The sequence below is a fragment of the Anser cygnoides genome, chromosome 2 (assembly GCF_040182565.1).
Source record: "Anser cygnoides isolate HZ-2024a breed goose chromosome 2, Taihu_goose_T2T_genome, whole genome shotgun sequence".
NCBI classification, from domain to species: domain Eukaryota; kingdom Metazoa; phylum Chordata; class Aves; order Anseriformes; family Anatidae; genus Anser; species Anser cygnoides.
In genome coordinates, this window is record NC_089874.1 from 162468864 (window position 1) to 162488339 (window position 19476).

At 61.2% G+C, this 19476-nt stretch overlaps 1 protein-coding gene across 3 annotated transcripts; it reads left to right on the top strand.

Annotated features, from left to right (window-relative positions):
• The first annotated feature begins 63 nt into the window (after positions 1-63).
• On the top strand, positions 64-18490 carry LOC106042207 (1-phosphatidylinositol 4,5-bisphosphate phosphodiesterase gamma-1-like). 3 transcript variants are annotated; one of them, XM_048050065.2, is made up of 32 exons: positions 64-818; positions 5408-5557; positions 5664-5757; positions 5882-5929; positions 6715-6799; positions 6920-7000; positions 7081-7115; positions 7746-7818; positions 7949-8050; positions 8131-8249; positions 8347-8432; positions 8638-8758; positions 8875-9043; positions 9312-9431; positions 9642-9749; positions 9869-10056; positions 10294-10494; positions 10757-10876; positions 11532-11715; positions 12049-12126; positions 12976-13079; positions 13287-13383; positions 13612-13678; positions 14326-14489; positions 14762-14858; positions 14984-15208; positions 15481-15629; positions 16196-16310; positions 16512-16673; positions 16799-16887; positions 16998-17182; positions 17285-18490. In XM_048050065.2, exons 1-32 carry the CDS (start codon positions 599-601, stop codon positions 17334-17336), a joined length of 3888 nt encoding a protein of 1295 aa, XP_047906022.1. In that variant the 5' UTR covers positions 64-598; the 3' UTR covers positions 17337-18490. The 3 variants fall into 3 exon arrangements, 1 of the variants encoding a protein (XP_047906022.1); XR_001210973.3 differs by lacking the exons at positions 16512-16673; positions 16799-16887; positions 16998-17182; positions 17285-18490 and adding an exon at positions 14273-14297 and having other exon boundaries at positions 14382-14489; XR_001210974.3 differs by lacking the exons at positions 16512-16673; positions 16799-16887; positions 16998-17182; positions 17285-18490 and adding an exon at positions 14273-14297 and having other exon boundaries at positions 14385-14489.
• The last annotated feature ends 986 nt before the right edge of the window (positions 18491-19476 follow it).

The following is a 19476-nucleotide window of genomic DNA, read 5'->3' on the forward strand; positions in this document are numbered from 1 at the left end:
CGGAGAGGGGCAGCGGGCGACCGGCGAGAGCAAACCCCCCACCCCCCTCCCCTCACCCCACCCCAAAAACCCACCACCCGCATCCCTCCCCGGGGGTCCCCGCCGACCCCACACCCTGGGCTGGGCACCCCGAGCCCCTCGCCTCCCCTCCGCACCCTTCTCCCCGCTTTGCACGGAGGCCGGGGATCCTCTGGCTCCGCTCGGGTGCTTTTGGGGTGACTTTGCTTTTTTCGGGGCGCTCGCTCCCGTGGCATTTTTTTCCGCCCTCTCCCTCTTTTTGCCCGCCAAGGTGCCCCCGTCCCCGAGGCCTTGCGCTGGCCGGATGGTTTGTAGCCCTCCGGCTCTGAAGCCGTCACCCGTCTTGTCCCTGCCACCGCTGGATGCCAACGCCGGAGCTGGGGCCGCTCGGCGAGAAGGTCGCGGCGCCTCCAGCCCAACCCTCCTTCCCCAACACCGGGGAAGTCGGCAGCAGAGGAAACCCGTGCTCGGAGCAAATCCCCGGGGAGGCTTCGTTTTTTCCCTCCCGGCGGGCTCGTCCCTTCATGCATGAGACAACCCCGGCTCTGCGGCTCCGGCGGGCGATGGCCACGCAGTGAAGATGTCCGTGTCCAGGCTCAACAGCGTCAATGGCTTTCTGGAGGACGGCAGGATGGAGGCGGGGGACATGGGCAGGATCCTCCGCTGCCTGGAGATGGGCACCGTCCTCACCTTGTTCTACCAGAAGAAGTCGCAGAGGCCGGAGCGAAGGACCTTCCAGGTGAAGCTGGAGACCCGGCAGATCATCTGGAGCCGGACGCCTGAGAAGGTGGAAGGGGACAGTGAGTATTGGTGGCAGCAGCTGGGGACGTGCTGGCGGGGTGCGTGGTCGCCGTGGGATGTCCTGCCGTGGTGGGGTGATCTGCTGCGGTGGGGTGCATGGCCATGGTGGGATGTTCTACCCCGGTGAGATGCCCAAATGTGGTGGGATACCAGGCTTTGGGGCACCTGGCCATACTGGGATGTTCTACCATGGTGGGGTGTTCTACCAGGATGGGATGTTCTACCACGGTGGGATGATCTACCCCGTTGGGATGCCCAGATGTGGTGGGATGCCTGGCTTTGGGGCACCTGGCCATACTGGGATATTCTACCATGGTGGGATGTCCTACCACGGTGGGGTGATCTGCTGCGGTTGGGGTGCGTGGCCATGGTGGGATGTTCTACCCCGATGGGATGCCCAAATGTGGTGGGATGCCTGACTTTGGGGTGCCTGGCCATACTGTGATGTCCTACCATGGTGGGGTGTTCTACCAGGATGGGATGTTCTACCACGGTGGGATGATCTACCCCGTTGGGATGCCCAGATGTGGTGGGATGCCTGGCTTTGGGGCACCTGGCCATACTGGGATATTCTACCATGGTGGGATGTCCTACCACGGTGGGGTGATCTGCTGCGGTGGGGTGTGTGGCCATGGTGGGATGTTCTACCCCGATGGGATGCCCAAATGTGGTGGGATACCAGGCTTTGGGGCGCCTGGCCATACTGGGATGTCCTACCATGGTGGAATATCCTACCACGGTGGGATGTTCTACCACGATGCGATGTTCTGCCACAGTGGGATGCCTGGCCATGGTGGGATGCCCAGAGGTGCAAATGCGCTCGCCTCCTCCATTCCAGCTCCCCTGGCCCCTAAAATGCCACGGGGCTTGAACGGCAGCAGCCGTGTCAGTCCTGGGGTTTTATACCTTTGCTTACAAAAGGGGGTAAAGGGACCATCTGCTGCCTTTCCCGCTGGGGGTGTTTTTGACCCCCAAAATGGCACCAGACCTCGCTGCCCACCGCGTGCTCGGGCTCCTGGGGAAGGCAGCTGGGTGGGGTGGTCATGGTGGTGGCCCCATGCAGCGTAGACGGGGCTGAAATGCGAAATTTGGATGGTGTCCAGGCTGGTGGGGACTGGAGGCAGCAGGGACCCGTAAAATCGCCCTGTGGATTCTCTGGTGTCTTGTAGGCTGTGTCCTACAGCCACCAGGCACCTAGAGGGGCTCTGCATTACACCCAGCCGTGCCTTTTTGCTCGTTACTTGGTAAAATCTAACTTTGAGACTTGAACTCCTGAAATTCGGCTGAATACGGGATTGGGGTGACCCTGAGCCCTACCCTCACGGGCGGACAGCAGCGTCTCGTCCCCCTGGGACGCAGACACAGCAGCGGGAGCATGGCGTGAGCTTGTCCCGACCTGCTCGGGAGCCCTTGGGGAAGCAAATTTCCCCCGCTGAGCTCCACGCACGGAGGAGGAGAGGGGCAAGGCGAGGGGAGGAAGGCCTGGGCTCTCCCTTTGGGGAGAGGGGATTTGGGGGCCGAGCGCCAGCTGGCGGGGTGTCACCACGCACAAAGGGACGTTGGGAGGGGACCGGCTGGTCCCCCGTGGCCGGCTGATGTCCCCCGCAGGTTTGTTCCCCCATGGCCTTTGCAGGGAAGAGCTCGTTCCCTGCTGGCGGAAATAGCGCGTTTCCGGCTCCTTGTTTTCATTCGGGAGCACCGCACACAGCCAGGTCAGGAACTCGGCGCTGCTTTCCCCTTGACACAGAGCTCCTGCCTCAGTTTCCCCATCAGTGCCTGGCATCTCCCACACGGCAACCCCAAAACCCCCCCTCAGGGAGCGCGTGAGCATCCTCTGCGGTCATCCAAGAGGGGGGAAAAAAAAAAGGAAAAGTCCTAGAAATGTTATAATTCTTCCATCTAACCCCAACACCTGCGTCTCCAGCCGGGGCTGGGAGCAATCCCAGTCCTGGCGTGGGGCTGGAGCACCTTTACCAACCTGCTCCAGCCCCATTTGGGATTTTTCAGAGGCTCTGGGACCTTCAGCTTCGCTCCCAGCCCATGCCCGACCTCACGCCTGCCCGGGCCATTTCAAATCCTCTCTTCTCACCCGGCTTGAGAAGGGATTAGCGAGACATCCTACAAAGCTGATGTCTCTGTTACGAGGCAGGGTGGGGATCCTGGTTCTGCTGGAGATACCCCGCGCCCTGCAGGCTAATTACACGCTTCATTAAGCTGCTGTTGGACGCGTGGCCACGCGGATGGGGTCCCCTAGAGCAGCAAGGAGATGCTCTACAGCTTCAAGGTTAAGAGCTACAGGAGAGCGTGGCGTCTGGCATTGCCTCCAAAACTTGTCACTTCCCAGATTGTTTCCAGTCCCTGGCGACCCCAAAAAACATTTTGGAGGGGTGGTTCGCAGCTTGCTTTGCAGTGGTGGTGGCTAACTGGGACTCACACCTTCGTCCTTGCCAACACCTGACAATTAGAAATGGGATGGTGCCGGGAGGAGAAAACCCAGGCGTGGTTTCACACCTCTGGCCTGGGGAAAAAAAAATCTTTTATTTCAGGTTTTAAATCAGCTTCTCAACATCACAGGCAGCCCTCGGGGATGTGACCGCCCGGTCCTTCGTACAGGGGCTCCCAAAGGAAGGGCCAAGGCGACCCCCGAGGGGACACAACTCAACCACCCCGTGGCACTTCCCAGGCCAGTGGCATTCCCCAGCCCTCCGGATTCCCTCCAGCCACCTTGGTTGCTTTCCTCTCCTGCGTTCGGGAAAATCCCAGGCTCTTATCGTGGCTAAAAGCTGCTGGGCAGACCCTGGGCCTACAGCACCTCGGAGCCACGCCGCCCCTACGTGTAAAGCCTTTGTAACGTTCTGCTCGCTTTGCATGAGAAGAGAAAAGGGATTTTCGCAGCTGGAACTGGCTTCCAGCGTGTTTTAATCACCGGGACCCCGGAGACAATGCAGGGAGGAGTTTGGAGACATACTTCTGCCATGATCGCTGCAAATCCGCTGCAGATGTGGTTTCCAGGAAGCCGCCAGCGCGTTGCATTGTGCTGCACGCTGCTCCCTCGCCGGGAGGCTGGGGGCCAACACCGGGTCCTGGCTGTGTTAGCACCCATCGGCAGAGCCCCCAGCATCTCACCCCGCTGCCGTGCCCTGCCACGGGCATGTCCAGGGGCATACACCCAGTTCCTATCCTACAAAAGGGTGTCTGGCCCCAAATACCCACCCAGTTGAGCTCAGGACACCACCGTAAGTTTGTTTTTAGCCGTGAGCCACGGGTCTGCGCGCTGAGGATGGCAGCCAGCTTTCATTTCCCAAAATCACACGCGTGGGTGCAGACCCCCCGAGCATCGCTTTGCCGCCGAGCGCTCGCAGCCTGCCCTGGCCCGCCAAAGTTGGCTCGCGTTCCTCCGAGGGAAGGCTGGATAAAGCCGCCAGTGTTTTCCAGAGCCTTTTCCGCCAAGAAAAACTATCCCGCACCTCTTTTCCCGCGGCTTTCACTGAATCAGCCCGATTTCTCCCCCCGTCCCTTATCCTTCCACACGTCGTCCAGCTTTTTCCCCTCCGCTCCGGCACCCTGCACCCATCCCCACCGCCACCGTAGGAAGCAGCCGGAGCCGGGCTGGAAATTCTCCGGGAAATGACCCATTTCCTGCAGGACAATGACCCTGCGTGGTGTCCGGCCACCCTCAGCCACACAAAGCCCTTTCCGGAGCCAAGGCTCAGCCTCACGCTGCTCGGGAGCAATGCCCGTGGGAAGAGGGATGGGTTCGAGTGTCGGAATCGATACCCGAATATTATTATCCTGCTCCCACCACCGGACGTGTCCGCTGTGCGCAACCGGGGGATGGAAATCCCCCCTTGGCGGCATGGTGGTGAGGAAGACCACGGTCCGGAAACCCAGCCCTCCTGCCGCCGGCCGGGCTTTATATAGCGAGATAATGAGAGAGCAGCGCGGCAGGAAAGAAACGCCCTGCGGTCCGGGCTGCAAATTGCCACCTTTGGGCAGACGTCTTCTATTAAAAGACGAGCTCAGCCCGTCCCAGGGCTGGCTTTGTCTCCGAGAGGGGAAGGTGGCTGGAGGGACCGTAGGGCCGGGACGGGAAAGGCCGAGATCGGAGGACACGTGGCACCCGCAGAGCTGGGAAACTGGTGGTGGGCGGCACCGCGGGGACACCCCTTCCTGGGGACATGTGGCCACGGTACCCATGGTGCTGTCAGACGCTTATAGGGACACCCCATCCTGGGGACACAGGTCCCTGGAGGACACATGGACCCAGCAGCAGCAGGCAGTGCCACCGGGATGTCCCGTTCTGGGGACGCGTCTCCCTGAAGGACACGTGGCACCCACCTCCTAGCGGACACGTCACTGCAGGGCTGTGGGGACGTCTCCCCTGGGGGACACGCGGCCACAGCACCCACAGCGCCATCCCAGCACCGTGGGGCAGTACCACGGGGATGTCCCGTCCTGGGGACAAGGTTCCCCAGAGGAGACGTGGTCTCCACGCAGTCCCACCTCCCACAGCCTCCCCGAGCCCCACGCGTGGCTCCGTGGTGGCCGGGCAGCAAGGGGACAGTCCCGTGTCCCTCTGTCCCCGCAGTTGACATCCGGGAGATCAAGGAGATCCGCCTGGGGAAGAACTCGCGGGACTTTGAGCGCTACCCCGAGGATGCCCGTAAGCTCGACTTCACCATGTGCTTCATCATCCTCTACGGGATGGACTTCAGGCTGCGGACGCTTAGCGTGGCCGGTGCGTGGTCCCCGCTCACCCTGTGGCCATCCTGGGGGTGCTGAGTTCCAGCCCAGCGTCCCATCTTCCCCATCCCGACTTCACCACCCTCCTCTTCCTCCTCCAGCTTTCTGCGAGGAGGACATCAACCTGTGGATAACGGGCCTCAACTGGCTGGTGGCGGACACCCAGAAAGCCCAGACCCCGCTGCAGATCGAGAGGTGAGGAGGGACGGTCGGTCCCATTTCTTGCGTCCCCAGCTGGGGGTCTGGAAGGACGGAACGCCCCCCCTGGGTTCGGTCCCCCAGGCTGAGCGCTGTCCGTCTGTCCTTCCCTTCCGCCCAGGTGGCTGAGGAAACAGTTTGATGGGATGGACCGGTCGCGGGAAGGCAGGTGAGCACCACGCGGGGAAGCAGACGATGGTCTCGGCATGCAACAGCCAAAATGTCTCCATCCTTCTGCCAGGGATGTTTTACCAAAGGGCGAAAGTTTGGGAAATGCCAAAATGCCGCAACGCCCTGGCCTCACCCTGCAAACCAAAAGGCTTTGCTGGCCTTGGACGGGGCCGTATCCTCCCAGCTGTGCCCCAAATCCGGAGGCTGGGAGCAGGGGATGTGGGGCGAGGCAGCGTTGGTTTATTTGGGGTGCTCAAAGGCACCTGAAAACAGAGTCTGGAGTGCAGATCCCTTACTCGCTGCTGTAGGGACTGCAGGGACCCAAATGTCCCCACGCCTGCTGCAGCACCAGGAGGGGATGGGCCATTAACGCACCCCATAAACATCATATTGATATAGTAAAAAACGAATAAACAAACAAAAACCACAAAGCAAGGGAATGTGGACTTAATTATGACGATGGGGATAGGGATAATTATGGTATCCAGATGTGACAGACGCCCAGCAGCAGAGTCCCTGTCCCCGACCCTTTGCTCAGGACTCTCACGCTCACACCAGACCCCTCTAAATTATAAAGAAAAAGGGCAAAAATGCTTCCTCTAAAAAATTAGAGAGCTCTGTGCCCTTGCAGGGATCCATAGCCCGGCAGAGCGGGAACCCCAGGCCAGAGCCAGGGCTGGTGATGAGATTTGGGGTAGGCCTGGGGGCTCCGTCCTCTGTGGGAGTCCCCTGGGGTCCCAGTGGCTCCGGTCGGTGCCCTGACACCAGCTCACCCTCCCGCAGCATCACGGTGAAGGACCTGAAGGCCATGCTGCCCCAGGTGAACTACCGCGTGCCCAACATGAGGTTCCTGCGGGACAAGCTCGTGGTAAGGCCCCCAGCTTTGTGGGGAGCGGGGGCTTCGAGTCCCCGCAGCAGGGCTGGAGCCGGCCCCGCTGTCGCTGGATGTCCCTACGCCAGCCCCACTCTCTCACACCCTGCCCCACAGGAGGTGGAAGCCAGGAACGAGATGACCTTCTCCCACTTCATCCAGTTCTACAAAAACCTGATGTTCGACGCGCAGAAGTCGGTAAGAGCCGCGATCCATCCTCCTGAGCATCCATACATGCATCCCCGGCAGTCTCAGCCCCGTTCCCCTTTGCCTTGCAGGTCATCGAGCAGCTGGAGCTCTCCTTCCCCCTGCGGTGAGTACCAGGAGCCCCACGGCTCCCATCCAGCCCCACCACCGAGCGTGGGAGATGTCAAGTGGGCAAGCCCAGGGAGAGAGGAGGTCCTGGTGGATGCGTGCATCCCTGGAGCATCGCCCAGTGCCCTCCGCGCAGGCGTGGGGTGCGGGGAGTGGGGAAGGCAAGGGTGGTCTGAGGTGCAGGGGATGGGAGAAGGGGTGGGAGAAAGGATGGGAGCGGAAACGTGAGCAGGAATGTGAGTGGGAATGCAAAGGGAGATGGGAGCAGAAACGAGAACAGGGATGCTCACCTCAAATTCTTCGCTCTGAGGGCGGTGAGGCACTGGCACAGGCTGCAGTGCCAGGGGATGCAGTGGCATAGTTTGCCGCCTGCTTCCCCACATCCTTGGGCATCCTCGAGCCCACCTCTCCCAGGTCATGGGGTGCCACTGGGAGTGTTTGCACCGCCAGCCCCCAGCAGCTCGGGCTGCCCCTGGGCTACTCTTTCCCGAGCCCCTTTCCCAGCTTCTGCTGTGGGCAGGAGCAGGGCAGGAGATGGGGACATCAGGGGCTGAGCCGTGGGTGGGAAGCGGTGGGGTCTGCCCCAGCTCCTGCACCCAGTTCCCCTGACGGCCCCTCTGTGCCCCAGGAACGTGGACCGCCCCGAGCTCTGCCAGGTCTCCCTCTACGACTTCCAGAAGTTCCTGCTGCACGACCAGAAGGTTGGTTGCCCTCTGAGACCCCTCGGGGACCCCTCTCGGTCCCAGTCTCGAGGATTCCCATGGGATGCCCCAGCCCAGCTGCTGCACCGCCGTGGCTCCCCCCGTAACAGCAGCCGTGTTTGCACCCCAGGAGCCCTGGGCCAGCGACGTGGGCATGGTGCGGGACTACATGTGCTCCTACCTCAAGGATGGCTCCAGCGATGCAGCAGACCCCTCCTTCCAGCTGGATGAGGTGGGTGGCCCCGTGCGGCACCTGCCCAGGAAGACCTCCTCATCCCCAGCGAGCCCTGACCTCTCTGCTTCCACCCCCAGTTCCTCACCTACCTCTTCTCCAAGGAGAACATGGTGATGGACCCCAAGTACGAGCGCGTGGTGCCCGAGGAGATGAACCACCCTCTGTCCCAGTACTGGATCTCCTCCTCCCACAACACGTAAGGATGGGGTGGGCTCACCTCGGGGACCCCCACGAGCATCCCCTCCTGGCCAGGGCAGCCCCAGCCGCTGAGCATCCCTCTCGCTCCTCCACAGGTACCTGACAGGGGACCAGTTCTCCAGCGAGTCCTCCCTGGAGGCGTACGCCCGCTGCCTGCGCATGGGCTGCCGCTGCATCGAGTGTGAGTCCCACCCGCACCCCCCCAGCACCCTGCAGTGATGCAGAGCCCCCCCAGCACCCCACGTTGCATCAGATGGACCATCCCCCGCACCCATCCCATGGCAAAAGGGAGAGGGGAGCCTTCCAATGTCTTTTGGGGTCCCAAAAACACCGTTCTGGTGCAGCTGGTGGCCAGTATGCATTAACCAAGGTGTCTCCCCCTTCAGTGGACTGCTGGGATGGCCCGGATGATCTCCCCATCATCTACCATGGCCACACGCTCACCTCCAAGATCAAGTTCCTGGATGTGCTGCACACCATCAAGGAGCACGCATTTGTCACATCCGAGTAAGCCCTGGCTCCCCCAAAACAGACCAATTTTGGGCTGGGCAGGCAACCGCTGCTCAAATTCCCCCTCTCCTTCATCTTCATCCCAAGCCACCTTTCCCACCTGCTTCCTCCAGGTTCCCCATCATCCTCTCCATTGAAGACCACTGCAGCATCGTCCAGCAGAGGAACATGGCTTCGCACTTCAAAAAGGTCTTTGGGGACATGCTGCTCACCAAGCCAGTTGACATCAATGCTGATGAGCTGCCCTCGCCCACCCAGCTCAAGAAGAAGATCCTAATCAAGGTGTGGAGCCAGGCACCACCCCAAAGCCCTTCTTTGCAGGAGGGACAAGGACTGCATTGGGCTGGGAGGGACAGCCCCAGATCTTGGGTCTTAGAAGCAATCTCTCTCCATGCACAGGCAGTGGGATGTGAGGGTTCTGTGCAAGGGGAGATCTGTAGGGAATGGGAGGTGGTGGTGACGGTGGACCTGTGGATACTTAGGGCTGGGATCTCAGCATGACGCGGACACCGTGCCCCCTGCTGAGTTCCCATTCCTGGCCTGTCCCCAGCACAAAAAACTGGTCGAAGGGAATCTGTATGAGGAGGTCTCCACTGCCAGTTACTCAGAGAATGACATCAGCAACTCCATCAAGAACGGCATCCTCTACCTCGAAGACCCCATCGACCACGTAAGTGTCTCTGCCGTTGATGGCTGGGGGCAGAGCAGGACCTGTCAGATGGGGATGCCCTAGCAGGGGAGAGCACCAGGCTTTGGGGTGGGCGTGGGGTACTGGTGCAATGCCACGCAGAGGGATGCAAGGCAGAAACGGGGGTCTCAATGCCCCATGCCTCCATGCCACCATCCTTCCTGCCTTGGTGATGCTCTTCCTCCGTCCCAGACCTGGAGCCCGCATTATTTTGTCCTGACGAGCAACAAGATCTACTACTCAGAGGAAACGTCCCGCTACCAGTTCAATGAGGACGAGGAGGAGGTGGAGCAGAAGGAGGTGCGTGGGGGGCAGGATTTCCACAACAATGGGGAGAAGGTGGCAATACCCTTGTCGACGGCGGCTGTCCAGGAGGACACTGACCTTGGGGTGTCTCTGGTCTCTGCGTGGACTTGCAGGAGTTCAACAACAACGAGCTGCACTTCACGGAGAAGTGGTTCCACGGGAAGCTGGGGGGTGGCCGCGACGGGCGGCAGATCGCCGAGAAGCTGCTGCACGAGTACTGCACCGAGACGGGCGGCAAGGACGGCACCTTCCTGGTGCGCGAAAGCGAGACCTTCGTGGGCGACTACACCCTCTCCTTCTGGTAGGAGGCCTGGTCTGGTCCCCATGGGGTGGAAAGCAGGATCACACCTTCCCCAAGCCACCAGGCATCTGGTGGCTGCCTCCAGCAGGCCTCAGTTTGGTGGCAGAAATAAAGTTTTGAGGGAAAAGCCACCTTTCTGAGCATTGTGTGGTGCCCTGACCCAGATTAGCCCCAAACGCAACGTGGCATGGTCATGGATGTGAACTGACTCGCTCCCGTCTTGTCCCCCCATGGCAGGAGGTCAAACCGCGTGCAGCACTGCCGGATCCACTCGCGGCAGGAGGCTGGTGCCACCAAGTTCTACCTGACGGACAACCTGGTCTTTGACAGCCTCTACAGCCTCATCTGCCACTACCGCGAGGTGCCGCTCCGCTGCAACGAGTTCGAGATGCGCCTCACTGACCCTGTGCCCCAGCCCAACGCCCACGAGAGCAAAGAGTGAGTGTGAAGCCTGGCCCCTGGTCCCTTGGGTCTGCCATCCTCTTCTACCACTTGTCCCACCCTTGGGTCCACCATCCTCTTCCACCACTTGTCCCACCCTTGGGTCCACCCTCTCTTTCCATCTCTTTTCCTGCCTTGGGTCCACCATCTTCATCCCTCCCTGTGCCGACCCTGATACAGCTGGTGTCACATTTGGGACGCTCCCTGGGACGCGGGGATGCCATTGCCAGCCCTCTGCCTCCTTCTTGTGCCTGCCCAGGTGGTACCACGCCAGCCTGACGCGCCTGCAGGCTGAGCACATGCTGATGCGAGTCCCGCGGGACGGAGCCTTCCTGGTGCGCAAGCGCAGCGAGCCCAACTCCTACGCCATCTCCTTCCGGTGAGTGCGGCCTCCCTGGCACTGGGGAGCACTGGGCCCCCAGTCCTGGAGGGACCTGGGCACACTGGGGAGAGCCCAGCACAAAGCCCCAAGGCGTGTCAGGGCCTGGAGCCCCCTTGCCGTGAGGAGAGGCTGCGAGAGCTGGGGCTGCTCGCCCTGGAGAGGAGGAGGCTCCGGGGGAGCTCCCCCACGTCCCTGCGGCCCTGCAGGGAGGTGCGAGAGGCCGGGGCCGGGCTCTGCTCAGGGGGGCCCGGGGCCAGCAGCGGAGGCCGCGGGCCCAGCCTGGAGCCCGGGAGGCTCCCCCTGGCCCCCAGGCAGCACTGCCGGAGCTGGGACCAGGGGCTGGGGGCTCCTCTTTGGGGGCTCCCCAAACCCACCAGGCCTCGGGGCTGGGCACCCTGCTGTGGCGGGGGTTGACCTGATGGCCCTGAGGTGCCTCCAACCTCCATCACTCTGTGCTTCTGTGGGGGATGCTACGTCTGCGTGCTGCTCTCATGGGAGGGACACCCTGGCTGCGGTGACGGTGAAGCCACGTCCTCAGGGCTGTCACACCAGCAGCACCCCACACTGATTTACCTCCTGCCCGTCCCCCCTTTTTTGAGCTGGGGTCCGGCCACCCCTCACAGCTTCCCCCCCCCGGCTCTCTTGGCCCCAGGGCGGAGGGGAAGATCAAGCACTGCCGCATCCAGCAGGAGGGCCGGCTCTTCATGCTGGGCAGCTCGGCTGAGTTCGAGAGCCTCGTGGACCTCGTCAGCTACTACGAGAAGCACCCGCTGTACCGTAAGATGAAGCTGCGCTACCCCATCAACGAGGAGACCCTGGAGAAGATGGGCACCACCGTGAGTGCTCCCAGTGGTGGGGACAGTGGGGACGGGGGCTCTGTGCCATGCAATCCATCCCCATCTCCATCAAGGTGGGAAGATCTCCAGCCTCTGGGACAACAAAGGAGATTTCCCTAAAGGCCAACACAAACCAGCCAAGTTGTACTCCACTGGCATTGCCCCTGGCTATGGCCAGGCATCTGTGCCAAACATAAGTCCCATTCGATGAGTTTTAAAGGGATATTGGGTCCTTGTCAGCCTCCTCTCAGCCACACATGGTGGCCCAGCTTCATCAGTGTTCCCTCAGTGTCCCCACGGCCAGGTGACCTGCCTTGATGTCTCTCCTTGCAGGAGCTGGACTACGGAGCTCTGTACGAGGTGCGGACACCCCACTTCTACGTGGAGGCCAACAAGATGCCGATGGCCAGGGTAAGAGGCTGAGCTGGTGTCCCCAGAAGGTGCAGGGTGGTGGGACATAGTGATTCTGGTGCTGGGGCTCCTGGAGGGTTCCCCCACCACCATGAACCTGAGAAGCTGTGATATTTTGTTGTGTTTCTCTGACCCTTGAGCAATGCTGGTGGGAACCTTCCCACCTCCCCATCACTTGGGGACAGTCTGAGCTCCAGCATCACGGTGGGGAGGGGACAGGTCTGGAAGCCCAGCCAGGAACCTAGCAAAAGTTTGCCCCAACAGCAAGGAAGCCCTGATGGGACCCTTTGCACTGGGGAGAACCCAAAAAGAGCAGCTTTAGGGTCATTTCCCAGCTGGTGCAGTCTCCATCCTTGGAGGTTTTCAGAACCAGGCTGGTCTCGGAGCTGACCCTGCAGGAGCCCTGAGGTCCCTTCCCTGTGACCCTACAATCCCATGGGCCAGCACTGCTGCGCTTTCAAAGTCCTTTTGCAGCAAAACAGCCCTCAGGCTGAGATCAGACATGGGAAGACTTAACCTAAAGGGGGGTTCTTCCAGGGTGTGTGGGAAAGTCAGGGGGTAAACCCCTCGAGTGAAACAGGAAAAAACATCGGGAACCCAGAAGAGGAACGTGGTGGTTGCATGGAACCATGGGCACCTCTTGTCCTCTCTAACACGTCTCACTTTTGGCGTGGGCTTTTGAGGGATATTGTTTGGGGGGGTCGGACACCCAAGAGTGCTAACCCTGGGTCATGAGAGCCCCCGTGCGTCGTTGTGGGGGCTGAGCAGGCAGCGTTGCCCGTCCGCATCCCCAAGCTGGGCATCCCAGGCTGGGTGGTGACACGTGTGTCCCTCTCCCTGGTGGCCTAGTGCACGGTGAAGGCTCTTTACGACTACAAAGCGCAGCGGGAGGACGAGCTGTCGTTCTGCAAGCAGGCCATCATCCACAACGTCGACAAGCAGGACGGGGGCTGGTAAGGGTGGTCCCGTGCCCTGGGCAGCATCACGGTGGGCAGGGGCGGTGGGTTTTCCTGCGGGTCTTCCCGCGGTGGGTTTTAACAGCCTTCTTTTCTGTCCCCCTCCCTTCCTTCTCCGACTGCTCCCCGGCATCGCATGCGGCGTTAACACCCCTGCCCCCCCAAGAATTTGTCCGCTTGCCTTGATCCTCTCACCCCTTGCAGGTGGCGGGGGGACTACGGGGGCAAGAAGCAGCTGTGGTTCCCAGCCAACTACGTGGAGGAGATCGTCAGCACGCAGGCGCAGGAGCAGGATGAGGCTGTGAGTGTGATGTCCCCGTGTCACCTCCCTTCTCCAATGCACCTGAGACCAAAGCCACCTGAGATGCTTCCAGCACCAGTCCAACCTGGACTCTTGGAGGCTGTGGGGTGCTCCAGGCCCCAGCCATGCTGTGTTTTTTTTTGACTTTTGCTCAGACTTGGCCAATTTGGAGGGCTGGATGGAGGCTCGGCCACCACCTACCTCTCCCTCTTCCTTCCTCTCTTGCAGTCATCAGAAAACAGCCCCCTGGGGAACTTCCTGAAGGGCTTCATCGACGTGCCATCCTGCCACGTAGGTGAGTGTCCCCACCACGTCTCCAACAGGCCTGGGGGAACGTCCTGGGGTGGTGCATGCCCCAAGCTGGAGCACAGCACCATGCATTGAGGCTCTCCAAATTCATCACACGCATGGGGGTGGCTGGTGGTGAACCACTTGCTGATGGGTGCTGGCAGCTCTGGAATGAGGCACGGCTGGCAAAAATGTCCAAGCCAGGGAGAAGGAAGGGCCTTGTGCTTGGCATGATGTGCTGGGGGCAATCTAGAGCTGATTTCAGAGGGATTTGGCTGATTTTGGAAGGATTCAGAGAGATTCAGAGGTCTGGATGGTTTGGGGGGGATATTTACCCCTGGCTCAAAGGAAAATGCATTTCAGAGTGAAAAGCTGAAACCACTCCTTATAAAAAGGGGCAAAAGAGACCATTTTGGGTTGCTGCTTTCCCTTCCAGCGTGTTTTCAGGGACTGACCACAATTTAATGGGTGTTTGGGTTTGCCTCGCCCACCTTGTGCTTCTTGTCTGTTTGCAATTCTGGGGAGGACCCTCAAAGAGGGTGCTGGGGAGGGCTGGCGGGGGCCCAGGAGCAGGACCGCTGAGGTTTCGTTTGCTCCACAGAGCCATCCGTTGGGAATGTCTTCAAGTAAAGCCCCCCTCTGATGTCCTTATAGTTATCTCCAAAGACGGGAGGAGCTCCAAACCATTTGTCTTCACCATCCATTCCCAGCAGATGTCCCACGCAGCCCAGTCGCTGGACGTGGCCGCGGACACGCAGGAGGAGCTCAGCGAGTGGGTGGCCAAGATCCGAGAGGCCACGCAGAACGCCGACGCCAGGGTGAGGGGCACTGGGGTGCAGCCGGTGTGGGGGGGGGGAACATCCTTGTCCCCAGGGGATGGACACCGGGTGGTGGTGGATGTCCCCTTCCCATGGCGGATGGACGCCAACGGACGGACCATCCCCAGAAGTGGATGGTGGGGGATGTCCTATCCCGTGGTGGACAGATGATGGATGTAGAGTGGATGGTGGTGGACATCCCCGTCGCCTGGTGGATGGTCCCCAGTATCCCTGCAGAGAAAGAGTTTCAGATCCTGTTTTCCCTCGTGCAGATGCAAGAGGGGAAGATCATGGAGCGGAGGAAGAAGATTGCCCTGGAGCTCTCCGAGCTGGTCGTGTATTGCCGCCCGGTGCCGTTTGATGAGGACAGTAAGAGCTGGGGAAAGGGGCTGATGGCATCAGGAGGGGAAGAGCCGGGTAGAGGGGAACCGGGCGGTCACTGGGCTCCCAGAGAACCCCACGTCCTCCTCTGATGGCCACCTTGGTGCTTTCAGAGATTGGGACGGACAAGGCGTGCTACCGGGACATGTCCTCCTTCCCGGAGACCAAGGCGGAGAAGTACGCCAACCGCAGCAAGGGCAAGAAGTTCCTGCAGTACAACCGGCGCCAGCTCAGCCGCATCTACCCCAAAGGGCAGCGCCTGGACTCCTCCAACTACGACCCACTGCCCATGTGGATCTGCGGCAGCCAGCTGGTGGCCCTCAACTTCCAGACGCCAGGTAAATCATCCTCATCACCACAGGACACCCCAAAATTCACATTCCTGGTGGCTTAGCCACCGGTCTCATGGCTGGAGGGGGTTTGGATGAGCTCTCCAACCTTCGTCCCCACCTTGATGGGGATATCCCTTGGTTGTTTTGTGCAAAATCCTTCTACCCAGGGTTGGGGGCTTTCAGCAGGGGGCTTGCCAGGGCTCAGGGACCTTCTGCCCGGGGACCCTAAGGGGTCCCTGAGCCCCGTGGCTCAGATCTGCTCTGTCCCCCGGCGGCAGACAAGCCGATGCAGCTGAACCAGGCTCTCTTCATGCTCGGCGGTCGCAGCGGCTACGTCCTGCAACCCGACATCATGAGGGACGAAACATTCGACCCCTTTGACAAGAACAGCCTGAAGATCGTGGAGCCCATCACAGTGCAGCTGCAGGCAAGTGGGCAAGGACGGCAAGTCCGTTCCAAGGCGGTCACCATCAAGATGGGGGCACGGTTCTTCCTGGGTTTTGGGTCAATTTTTACATGTTTCGGACCCATGTTTGCTTCGTGAAGCTCAGTATCCCATGATCCATTAGGTCTGGTGGTCTTTCTCACATGTGGCGTGATCTTTCCAGGGGGAGAACCCCACAACTGCACAGAGCTGAGCACAACCTGAGTGAAAGTGAGATAGAGGATAAAATAGTGTGAGATAGAGATAAAATAGCACCTTACCCAACCTTTGGGTCCTTTTGGTGTTAGAGCTGGGACGAGTTGGTTCGTAGGCATCTGAGTCTTGGGCACGGCATGGACAAAGCAAAAGTTTGTCAAATCATTTTGCAGATACGGCTAAAACCAGCCCAAGGTCATTAATAAGGTGTGGTGTGGTTAATTATGGCCGTGAAGCTTTTGGCAAGCCCAAACCAGCCAAGCCACAGGGCTACCCCGAGGAGTCCTTCCTTGACCGCAGGGCCAGCATGGCCAGACCTCACTCTCTTCCTCCTCCTCCTCTTCCTCCTGCAGATCCTCGGTGCCCGGCACCTGCCCAAGAACGGGAGGAGCATCGTGTGCCCCTTTGTGGAGGTGGAGGTGTGTGGCTCTGAGTACGACAACAGCAAGAACAAGACGGATGTCGTAGGTGAGGGTCCACGCGGGCGATGCCCCCACTCAGCCCCTATGTCCTGGGGACAGGTGGGGACATCGGGACGCCCTTCAGGGTCCCGTTGGGGCTGGGTTTCACGAGGAGCAAAGGGGAAAAGCATCTCCCCCTAATGGGGGAGCCATGGTGCTGCGCTGGTGCTGTCCGTGTGTCCAGCCTTGCTCTGTCCTCACCCCCTAGCCGACAACGGCTTCAACCCCGTGTGGCTCTTCAAGCAGTTTGTCTTTGACATCAACAACCCCGAGTTTGCCTTCCTCCGCTTCGTGGTGTACGAGGAGGACATGTTCAGCGACCCCAACTTCTTGGCACAAGCCACCTTCCCCGTCAAGGGTCTCAAAACAGGTACGCCCCCCTCCCTCCACACCATCATCTTCATCAACCTCAGCCGCTTGGAGGCCCAACCACGGCCACGGTGAGGGGCTGGGACCCTGCCAGAGGCTGAGCTCTTGCCGTGGTGTCGTGTCCAGGCTACCGGTCGGTGCCGCTGAAGAACAGCTACACCGAGGACCTGGAGCTCGCCGCCCTCCTCATCCACATCGAGATCATCAATGCCAAGGCAGGTGTTGGGGCCAACCTGGGGACCCCGATCCTCGTTCTCCCGACCCGCAGCAGTCCTGGGGTGTCCCCCACCCGCTCCCAAAGCCTCATCCCCTTGTGTCGGAGCAGGAGGAAGACGAGGAGAACCTCTACTCGTCCATCCAGCAGCTGCGGGACCGCGCCAGCGAGCTCTCCAGCCAGGTCTCCAGCTACGAGCGCACCAACAACTGCGACTCCCGCTACCAGCAGCGCCTCGACGAGCTGCGGGCGGCCCAGGAGCGGCTGATGGAGCTCACCGAAGTCCGAAACCGCAAGTGAGTGCCCCCCCCCACCCCCCCGCTTGCCCTGGACCCCCCTACTCGAGGAGGTGCCTTCCAGGAGGGTCCCTAAACGCCGCCTCCCTGCTCCACCCCCAGGCTGATGGAGAAGAAGAAGAGGGACCGGCAGCTGGTCACCAAACGCAGCTGAGCCAGGAGGGCTCAAGGCCACCAGCCCCTCGTGGACCCCCCCCCACCCCGCTGCCTCCCACCACCTCCTCTCCTGCTGGGGCCGGATCCGGACCCCCTCCTCCCCGTACCAGCCCCCAGAGCCCCCCAGGTGCCCAAGGTCCCAGGGCCGGGGCGACAGCGGCGTGACAAATCCGGGGAGGGAAAAGGGAGCTTTGCGTTGGTCTGCCGGTGATGTTTCCCCATCGGAGGACGCTCCGGTGTAAATCTCAGACGCCTCGGTGCCACCCCGTGTCCCCCACGTCCCCTGGGGGTGCCGGCGGGGTGGCCACCTCTTCATCCCGCGTCCCACCTCCCTCGGGGGTTTGGGGGGGGGGGGGGGGGGGAATGACAAGCACTGCGACCGATGGGGAAACTGAGGCACGGAAGAGCTCTCCCGGTCCCCAGTTGGTCCAGGGTGGGGCAGGACCAGCCACCCCCGTCCTGCCACCTCCCTCCTGGGGACGGGGGGCGGCATGAGGACGTGGGGGACGTTTGGGGGCAGAGGGGCGTGTTTCGCCACCCCCCCCACTATAAATATCTGTATTTTCTTCTTTTATCCAGCCTGTACATATGGCGGGGGGGCGGGGAGGGGGGGGGGGCTCTGTGTCAGCACAGTATTAAGGCACGAGGGGACCCCAAAATGTCCAGAGATGTCCCCGGCACGGGCACGAGGGAACGGGGGGGGGGGACCCCAAAATATCCGGACAATGTCCCCAGCGCAGGAGAGCGGGGAGGTGCCCAGTGCAGGCACCTGGTAAATTCGGGCACCGAGGCAGCCCTGGGGTGGCTGGGGACGTCCCCGGGGTCACCTGGGGATGGGGACGTCCCCGGGTTCACCTGGGGATGGGGATGTCCCCAGGGTCACCTGGGGACGGGGACAGATCCTGCCGCTCCTTGAAGGTAAGTCCCACAGTTCGGGGCATTTCCCAAACAAAACGCCATCGAGGGAATCCATCGGAGCCCCCAAAAAGACGCACAGGGCAGGGACGTCCCCAAAATGTCACCTCTGGTCCCCGTGACACCAGGACAGTGGCTGGGGACATCTCGGGGTGTCCCCTGGGTCGGGGTGCCCCCATGGGGGGGGGGGATCTGTGTATTCTTTGTATGAAAATAAATCTATTTAGCCAATATTTATACCCCGCTGCCGTGGTCCGGTTCCCCAGCGCTGGGTCACGGAGTGGGGGATGTCCCCGAGGGGGTGGTGTCCCCAAGGGGGAGGACCTCGGCCCCTTTGGTGTCCCTGTGACGTGTCCCAGCAGCGGTGGGGACACCCCCGGTGCGGGTTTTTGGCCTGGGATGTGTGAGCGGAGGGTAGGGCCACCAGGGCTGTGGGGACGCGGGACCCGTGGCTACGGGGACATGGGGACGTGGGGACGTGGCACGAAGGGCTGTGGGAGTACGGGGCCGTGGGGACACAGGGGACAGGCCATGGGGACACAGGGGACAGAGCTATGGGGACACGGAGCTGCGGGACTAAGGGGCATAGGGCCATGTGGACACAACACCATGGGGACACCTGGCTGTGGGGACACAGGGATATGGGGCCATGGGAACACAGGGGACAGGCCAGGGGGACACAGGGCTGTGGGACTATGTGGGATAGGGTTGTGGGGACACAGGACCCTGGGGACGCCTGACTAGGGGGACACAGGGATATGGGGCCATGGGGACACGGGGCTATGGGACTATGTGGCATAGGGTTATGGGGCCACAGGGCTATGGGGACACAGGGATACAGGGCCATGGAGGCACAGGGTCAGGCCATGGGGACACAGGACACAGAGCTATGGGGACACAGGGCTATGGGGCCATGTGGCATAGGGTTATGGGGCCACAGGACCCTGGGGACACAGGGAAACGGGGCCATGGATGCACAGGGTCAGGCCATGGGGACGCAGGACACAGAGCTATGGGGACAGAGGGCTATGGGACCATGTGGCTTAGGGTTATGGAGCCACAGGACCCTGGGGACAGCTGAGTATGGGGACACAGGGATACGGGGCCAGGGGGACACAGGGCTATGGGAACGCAGGGATACAGAGCCATGGGGGCACAGGGTCAGGCCTTGGGGACGCAGGACACAGAGCTATGGGGACACAGGGCTATGGGACCATGTGGCA

What these genes read in the sequence shown, in the direction of transcription:
- LOC106042207 (XM_048050065.2), top strand. Translation starts at nt 599, where the DNA reads ATGTCCGTGTCCAGGCTCAACAGCGTCAATGGCTTTCTGGAGGACGGC. An exon ending in TGTTCGACGCGCAGAAGTCG is followed by an intron (nt 7,001 to 7,080) that starts GTAAGAGCCGCG and finishes TTTGCCTTGCAG; the next exon opens with GTCATCGAGCAGCTGGAGCT. An exon ending in GACAAGCAGGACGGGGGCTG is followed by an intron (nt 13,080 to 13,286) that starts GTAAGGGTGGTC and finishes CACCCCTTGCAG; the next exon opens with GTGGCGGGGGGACTACGGGG.